The sequence below is a fragment of the Galleria mellonella genome, unplaced genomic scaffold (assembly GCF_026898425.1).
Source record: "Galleria mellonella isolate WM207_F2 unplaced genomic scaffold, CSIRO_AGI_GalMel_v1 utg65, whole genome shotgun sequence".
NCBI classification, from domain to species: Eukaryota; Metazoa; Arthropoda; class Insecta; order Lepidoptera; family Pyralidae; genus Galleria; species Galleria mellonella.
The window spans coordinates 13652158-13660991 of NW_026442138.1; the positions used below are offsets into that span (position 1 = coordinate 13652158).

The following is an 8834-nucleotide window of genomic DNA, read 5'->3' on the forward strand; positions in this document are numbered from 1 at the left end:
TATTTGAAATACATACTCTTAACATTATTCATATGTATTTTTCGACTATAAACAGGTCTTATCGTATACTGACTATTTGTTCTCAAATCAAAGTCTCTTGCTATCGTGATTGGCATGTATCTTTGATTTTCATCTTTTTGTAATAAACTTATATATTTAATAAGTCCTTCTATTCTTATAAGAGGAATATCAATATCAGCAAAATTTAGAAGATAGCATGATGTTTTATTATTTTATGCTTTTTATGGCTATGTTACATGATACGTCACTATCATATATACGAGTATGCCGATTTCCACGAGCATGATAAATAAACTTTACCTGAAGGAGACTGTCCAAAAGTCGTCTGCTTGAGAACCTCTGTCGCATACGTGTTTCTGCCGTGAAGTAGTTGTGCTTGCATGGTTATGTTTTGGTTTGAAGGGTAGAGGAAGGGATATTTCAGTTAAATTCCAGGTAACAGAGGCATGACATCTTAATCCTCAAGAATGGCAACGCTTTATGTGTATGCTTCATGGGTATCAAGGTAAGCAGCATAAAAAAGTCGACCTGGTGGAAATTGAAAACCATTGCTTCTATATTTACCATTGAAACATGAAATGAAATATATTTATTGTGGATAAAAAATCTCTCCAGTAGAGGGAGGCTTATGTTAAGCAATGGACACTTAAAGGCTGATATGATGATTATGATATTGGGTCAGAAAGTTTATAAATATCGTAAAAATCTTTTGTGGTAGAAATTTAATATAAAAAATACTTTTCCCTTTGTTGTGAATCAAATAATTTTTAACTTTCTTCCATTCTGATTATATTCTGTAAATATTAATTGTCATTCTATGTCTTGGATGATACATAAAGTATTCACTGTGGTATTTTGATTACATAAAATTATAAATATAATAGTTTTAATATTTTAGTTTTTCAATATAATTTTGTTATTCAGGGTATCTCTGGCCGTGGCTTATCAGAGGCTGTATATCGAGTGAGAAATGATAGGCCGCAGTTTTCACTCGATGCTTTGTCACCGGGACGTTATACATTACTGGTTTACTCAGAAACACCAAGAGGGCGCTCACCAAAACCAGCAGCATTGCATAGCGTTGCAATAAAGTCTTCCAATGATTTGGATATACCTGGTAAGTTATTTTTTTTAAAAGGACATTAGAAACAAGACAATGAACATCTAGTCACATCATCAAATTCGACAGAATTTAGAGATCATTTACCAACTTAGCCGATCATCCAAACTGGGATTTTTAGGTACAAAGAAATTTGAATAGTACTGTGCTAAGGCGTTTGTTAAAGATTGTCTTTAAAAAATAATTCAGAATACATATTCCAAAAGAAACTTATTTACTTATAAACCAATGTTTTTGTTAAAGTAATATTTACTGCTGAATATGAGCATAATACATCTCATAATATTGAGAATATATTAACTAAAAAATCTCTATCAGTAAATTTATCAATGTCTAATAATTAGACTAATGATGAAAATGATAATAAAATATTCTCTGATGATGGTTTTATTATCAGGTTCACTGCAAACTATGACACCGGCACCGCCTCCTCCCACTGCAGACAACAGCGTGGCTCTACTAACTGGAGCTGTCTTGTCACTAATTTTGTTAACGATTTTAACGACATTGTGTGTAGCACTAGTTGTTATGTGCAAAAAGAAGAGACCTAGACGCGATCCTGAACAGAGGTAAATAATTATTAATTATATTAAAATAAGACTTAAATTGCCATGTCGATTCGACCGCTTAATGAAATATAAACATATTCATTGTTATATTCACCACAAAGGTGACAATTATCAAGTGTGTTTCATATTCCATTAGGAGTTACACTCGTCTTATTATTTCTTTTTAAAGGAAGTGTGTTTCAAGTAGAAAAGTAATGATTTTGCACGAGTGAAATGTTTACTTTTCTTACTCCTCCATTTAGGATTAGGTTATCATTAGAGTGTCGAGGTCTAGAGGTGTATACAACCATCTCATCCTTAGTTCTTTTAGATCAGTTTACAAACTATTGCACACCGATCCATCTGGATCTTTTGTGCTTCCTCCTGCTTTATCATTTTATAGATCTTTTGCATTAGTTTTATAATATCCCACAGTTTAAGATATCAATACTCTCTTGGCTTCAGATAAAGTCATTACCAATAGATTTATACTTGACAATGGTTCGCAATTACACATCTTGTGTTCCACAGATTCAGATTATTTACTTCACGTTCTACACTGTATATTCGAAGATAACCTTACTTATATAGTTTATGCCTTACCGAAATGAGACCTATAGCTCCCATCCCAAGCTATTGTTATAACTATACTAATTTTAACATGATAGAATACATTTTAAGAACAAATTTTTTTTTTTATTTTAATTCACTTTCAAATTGTACTTTTTTTAAAAAAAAAAAACTATTAAATTATGGCTTTGTTGCCATTTAAGCTTTGTTATTGACAATATTGCTGTAGTTTTCAATAGTATTGTTTAATTTTGTGTTTCCTTCAGTTGTATTATACATTTATAAAAACTTTAGTGGCTGTTAAATTATTATTGAAGTGTGCATTTACGTATTGTTATAGTTGTCTGTTTGCCTAAATTAATTAATTAATGTACTAAATATTTTCGCTATTACAGTACGATCCTGCGTAGAAATGTCGGTGTATCAATGTATGGTGGTTCATCTATAGGTCAAACTGTTCCTACTGTAGTTGTAAGAGGTCACAGAGGTTCCAGAGTGCTGGCCGCGAGGTGGTCCGGTGTATTGGATGATGCCCCATTAACAGTTCTTGCTTTAGATACTAGACCACATGGTAAGTATTTGGAATAAAATTCTGTTGCATTTAGTTAAATTTTATTCAAGAATTAAAATAAATTACAAGTGAAGACCTACTCAGTTTTAACTGAATGATGCTGTGGAATATTGTAATTGAAATAATATCTAATTATTGATTTTATTTTCCAGAAGAAGCTGAATCGAGCAACAGTGATGCTGAACAAGAAACTGTACTGACTAGGCACGATGACAACGAAACTCAAACAGATTCATAATATAAGAAAATACGCGAATTTTCCGAATTATGTATAAAACCAGAAATTAAATTTATATATGAGTAATTTTAATATGATTTTAAAAACGTATATGTTAATTTTAAAGATTGATGAATGTGGAAGAAGCGAAAGAGGTTTGTTTGAATCGAAGCATTTGGCGTTCCATTGTTTCTGCCTACCCTAATGGGAGACAGGCGTGACAGATATGTATATATGTTATTTTTTTACCCATTTATATGTAACTTCGGACATCGGGTATTTAGTGAACTATGTTTGTTGTCATAGTAAATTATTTAAATTCCGGATGTCTAGTTTTATATAAATTTTAATATTCTTATGGAGAGTGAGAATGTACATAGGTTCATTGGGATAGTTTATGGTGATAAGTAATAGTTTTTTTTTCTTTACTTTGTTTATATTTCCTTTTACTAAAATTAAAGCTAAATTATAGAAAATTATGGATGAAACAATTATTGTGGAGAATTTATGAATGTAATTCGTTATATTTATATATATTTTTTTTTAAGTTTTTATTTTTCCCTGTTCTTTTACTGAGATGTAATTTTTTTTTCCATATTATTTATAAGTATAATAACAATGTAGTATAGATAATATCATTTTCCATTGTTGTGATTTTTTAATATTCTTTGTAATTTATTATTTTATACTGATTTAGAAGGTGATAATGATTGGTATTGATTTATATCAAATGATCTTTTAATATGTATGACGTAGTCTAATAGCTCTAAAAAAAAAGTATTGCATAAAATATTTAAAGTATTCTTCAGAGAGTTTATTTCTTAAAAGTATTCTTCATAAAAAGTATTTATGCAAATGATTGGAAATTTAAAAAGTAACCAAAGTATTTAAGAGAAGAATTTAAACTGTTCGATAATAATTTTTGTGAGTCGTACTATCTTTTATTTATATTGGCTTTACTCAGCAATAGATAGCAACAGCGCGCTGGTGGCCCTGTGCTGTTCGCGATAATGCCGTGAACCGCGCTCATGAATAAGGGTTCCTATTGAGTTCGAAAATTGTCCGGCGTGTCCGAATTAAAAATGCAAGTAAAGCCGACATAAATAATTATAATTTAAACTATTTTTAATTTTATAAATTGCTGTAAAAGTTTAATACGGTAATTATATAAATAAAATTAACATGCAAATATCAATGTTAGGTATTTGTATTAGATAATGCCAGTATAAGAGAATGAGTGTTGATTGTATAAACTTGTATAAAAGTGATTCTGACTGAGTGTATAATAAATTATATTAGTGATTTAGTTATATAACTTTATATAGAGAAAGGTAAGGTTTAAGTTTTTTACTTAGTGTCCACCGCGAATCAGAAATGTATTATAGCTTTATATAGAATCTGCTTAGTATTACTAATAGACCTAGGTAACTTACACCACAAGAACCTCAATCAAAAATGTAAGATTTTTATCTCCCTTATACAAACACACAGAAGCCTTGATTGATGAATGTGGAGGAAGCGAAATGGTCTTTTCGGGCATTTTCGGTTTTTTGATGGCTTTTTACTGTTTCTGCCTACCCTAATTGGAGACAAGTATGATGGGTATGTTTATAAAAGCCTCACAGGTCAGTGAAATCATTGGCATTCAAAACTGAGTGAGAAAATAAATGTAAAAGATATGACCTCGGTAGGAGAATCAAAAGATCTTTTTACATTAGGGCTAAAAATAAATTTTAACTTCAAAATCTTAGAATATTCAACACCTAGATCAATAAAATAATTAGAAATATGATTAAAATGGGAAAAATATATTCCAATAATGAAAAAATACAGTGATTAAAAAATTTCAACCTGCGTCTTCTATACCATGCTGGTACCAGTGCTATAATTATATTAACTTGAATTTAGTAAATTTTACTTAGAATAAGTTGTGAAATTTAGACCCTTCGTGAGAGTACGCCCTCCTACAAACTTATCACAAACTTTTTTCGTTTGAAAATAAGACGTAGAAATGAAATATAATGAAATGAAATATAATGAAATGAAATTAAATGTAATGAAATTAAATGAAATGAAAATAAATGAAACAAAATGAAATATTTATTTGTTTTAAACAGACATTTAACATAATAAAATGTGACAGAACTTTTTGGCATTGAACTGTTTAATTGCATTAAAATTGTAGACATGCAAATTTAGGCATGCAGTCTAGAATTGATTGATTAAAGAACTATAATAGTAATAAGATATTAATAATAGCTTATTTTTAGTATTACATAAATATTTTTTTCCTAATATAGTTACAAATTATACGGGTATTAAGTATGTAGATTTAGTTTTACCAACAATTCAATATCTATCTCACCGATATTTTGTAAGTATTTATGCATACTAAATGCTTAGTTGGTATCAGAAATGTGGACGTATTTCGACCGATATTGTGTTTACCTTAATACCGATTCACACTGGTCAGTGCGGATTCATGAGAATTTGTGTCATATTGATAAATACCTTAATATATTATTGGCACTTTATTTTTTATTTAGCACCCACTTAGCACACATCATCTATGGAGAAAAATAAATAAATAGACACATTCTACTTTATATCAGAGACTATCGTTCCCCGCGACTTTGTTCGCGTAATGGGAATATGATCACTGATTGGGATGAAAAGTGTAATGAAAAGTAAAGCTTATATCCATCATCGTTCTATATAGTACGTATATACCAAATTTCACAGTGATTGGTTAAATCCCTAACGACTTAACAAGGCGCTACGTGTTAACAAACTCAATTTCACAATTATAATATTAGTAAGGACTTATTGGCAACTAGTGGAACTAGTGTAGGAACTAGTGAAGAATAACGAATTAATTTAATCGATTTATTGTAAATGTAGTACGGCCAGTGAGGAAATATAAAAAATAATCTAAACAAGCAATTCATGTTGAACACAGAAAGAGTCACCACTGACGTTGAAATCTACGACACTGATTGTCATGTATTATCTCTGATGAGTGTGAATAGTACTCATATTATTTTGTTATGCATATTATTGGGACAATTATTTTAATATATATAATAGATATATTTTTTTAATATTATAATAACGAATGAAGGTACAACAATTTCCTATGTTCACGTATTAATTATATAGATACTTAATTTATTAATCAATTGGCTATATAAGGTTATTGAATATTTTAAATTTAATACGTATTTGGTATTAAATTTGAAAGTATCCTTTTTATATGTAAGATACGTGTGTCTAAATATAATTCCCAATACTTTATGCAGTATTTTTAATTAAATGAAATGATGTTTATTTGTCAGTCTTAGTAATTAACGATAATGGCCACGTAGTGTTAAATTTGGCACCATATAGGTAATATATATATATATTACAAAAATATATAAAATTAAATTAGTATTAATATTATTAAATAATTTAATATAAATAATCATTTATATTATAATGTAAAATAGCTCACGGAATGTTGTCACTTCATTGTAAAGAGCAAATTCAGTGTAGGGTTGAGTGATATCTTAATATTTAAGTAACAATATCTATGGTATGTACTGGTCCAAAAAGAAATATGTTAAAATTCTGCTATATAAATAATAATATTGGATTACAGACTTAACATATTCATAAATAGATATCCAACCGATATGGGCGATATTGAAATTGGTGATGAATTTTTTTTTTCATCGTCAATGTCCAAAGGAACCTAATATATAGGTATCCATATTACCAATACCAAATTCAGCGTATGTAATATATATTATTATATGTTTCTATTAATTTCGCTTATCATTTAATATTTATTTAATTCTACATAGATATCTATGTTTAAAGTTTCAATTTTTTATGGGAATTCGTATATGGTATACCCTTGTATTTATTATGATTTGATCTATTTAAAAATCTGGAAACTTATTTTTCATTTAAAATTGGTAATGAAAATACAATATTTAAAACAATTTAGTGGCAATTTTTTTTTTGTATTAAACTTTAATACACCTAGATAGTGTAAATGGCGGATTTAACACCATATGGCGTTATCTAGCAGTCGACCGTAGACAGAAATAACAGAAAATATAATTAACGATACAACCGGATGAGAAAACAAATAGAAAAACAAAAAAAAAACAATATAGGGTATTTACACATCATGTAAATATATATATGTATATTTGTATAAAAAATGTTAACCCTTCTTTGCATGATTTTTTTTTTATTGGTAAAATAAATCTATGTGATATAATTCATGTTTAAAATTAAAGGAAAAGTGGTTAAAAAATAAATTTGACAGCTATATTTTTTTTCTGCAATGGACATTAAAAAGGTATCCAGACACGATCAACTTAAAGTGAACTTGTTCTTTTATATAATTTTTGGGCATTCAATGTATAATGATGGAAATTTCCACCATTATGCGAAGAAGGGTTAATAATGTATTTAAAAAAATGTGTTTTTATTTTTAATGTTCTTTGATCATAAGTAGCTATGAACAATTGCGACAGGATTTTATTGACTGAATCTATTAGCAATAATTTTAAACTTTCGAATTGTTTACACATAGTTTAAATTACTATCGGGACTTAAAAACAATAAAAAATTTGCAAGTATTACCTACATACCTGCTTTTTTATCACCGACGTTTCGACGTGGATTGCACCATGTCGTGGTCACGACAGGACTGAAGTGAGCGGTGTCTGAAGTAACTTTGTACACCTTAACAGTAAAAAAAAATTTTTTTGATCCCAAATTGTTTTAAATATTGTATTGTAAATTGTATTGTAAATTGATATCATAATTTTACAGAGTATACAAAAATACGTGATTAATATAATAGACAGGCAATAGAGTTCAAAATTATATAAAATTCTATTTACCTAATAAAAGTTTACATAATTTTTTGTTATAAAATTCCAGTATCTTTTTTAAACGTAACCTTCGTTCCAGTAATACTTTCCAACTATTTTTCCCCTCTCACCGTACTGGTTTCGCTTCAAATTCTTTTCATTCTTACATTCTTCCTCCATTCTTCACGACTCTGGAACGCGCTTTCTGATGCCATTAAGAAACTATCGACTAAACCGTCTTTCAAAAAAAAAACCGTTCATACTCACTTTTTTACTTTATCCGAGCAGTGAGTTCTTTATATTATTCTCAATTTCGTGTTTAATATAGTATATGTTATATATGTGTAAGTATATTTGTTATTTATATATATTTATTCGTTTATATATGTAATTTTAGTATGTATATATATATCAATAATTAGTAGTACCGCATTCGAATATTCTGACACTTCCCTATGATTGACTGGGAGAGAATGCTTTTAGCATTAAGTCTGCCATGTGCACATATATGTACTAATGAATAAATAAATAAATACATTTAAATAATGAATGTAGAAACAGAAATCAATGATAAATGTATACGTTTTAGTATAGCATTATACCAAAAATTGTTCAAACACGAAATAAACTTTATATTTTATCAATTTGTTTATTTTTATTTGTGTAACCTTTAAATTTTGATACATCAATACTCATACTTGTTTTATGAAACTTAGAATGGCAAGCAAGCTGCCGGCCAACATGATGGAAAGTAATAACCGTCGCCTATAGACATAAGCAGTACCATGGACATAACAGTACACACACATACTGTTTCGCCCATGATACCCCCCATGCGTTGCCATTCCTGATGACTCATGTGTTATTCCTCTATACCCTGTAAATTCACGCCATATCCTACCCTTCAAACTGAAAC

At 28.9% G+C, this 8834-nt stretch overlaps 1 protein-coding gene across 2 annotated transcripts in view; it reads left to right on the plus strand.

The window, feature by feature from the left end:
* The window catches only part of LOC113510252 (hemicentin-2-like), a 144486-nt gene extending 135924 nt beyond the window's left edge, over window positions 1-8562 (plus strand). Inside the window, exons 14-17 of one of the 2 annotated variants that reach the window (XM_052900504.1) lie at window positions 946-1138; window positions 1539-1710; window positions 2655-2830; window positions 2986-8562. In XM_052900504.1, coding sequence (XP_052756464.1) covers window positions 946-1138; window positions 1539-1710; window positions 2655-2830; window positions 2986-3068 — 624 coding nt within the window. In that variant the 3' untranslated portion in view covers window positions 3069-8562. Of the gene's footprint in view, window positions 1-945; window positions 1139-1538; window positions 1711-2654; window positions 2831-2982 lie in introns of both variants that reach the window. The other variant, XM_052900503.1, reaches the window with a different exon arrangement.
* Window positions 8563-8834: the final 272 nt, after the last annotated feature.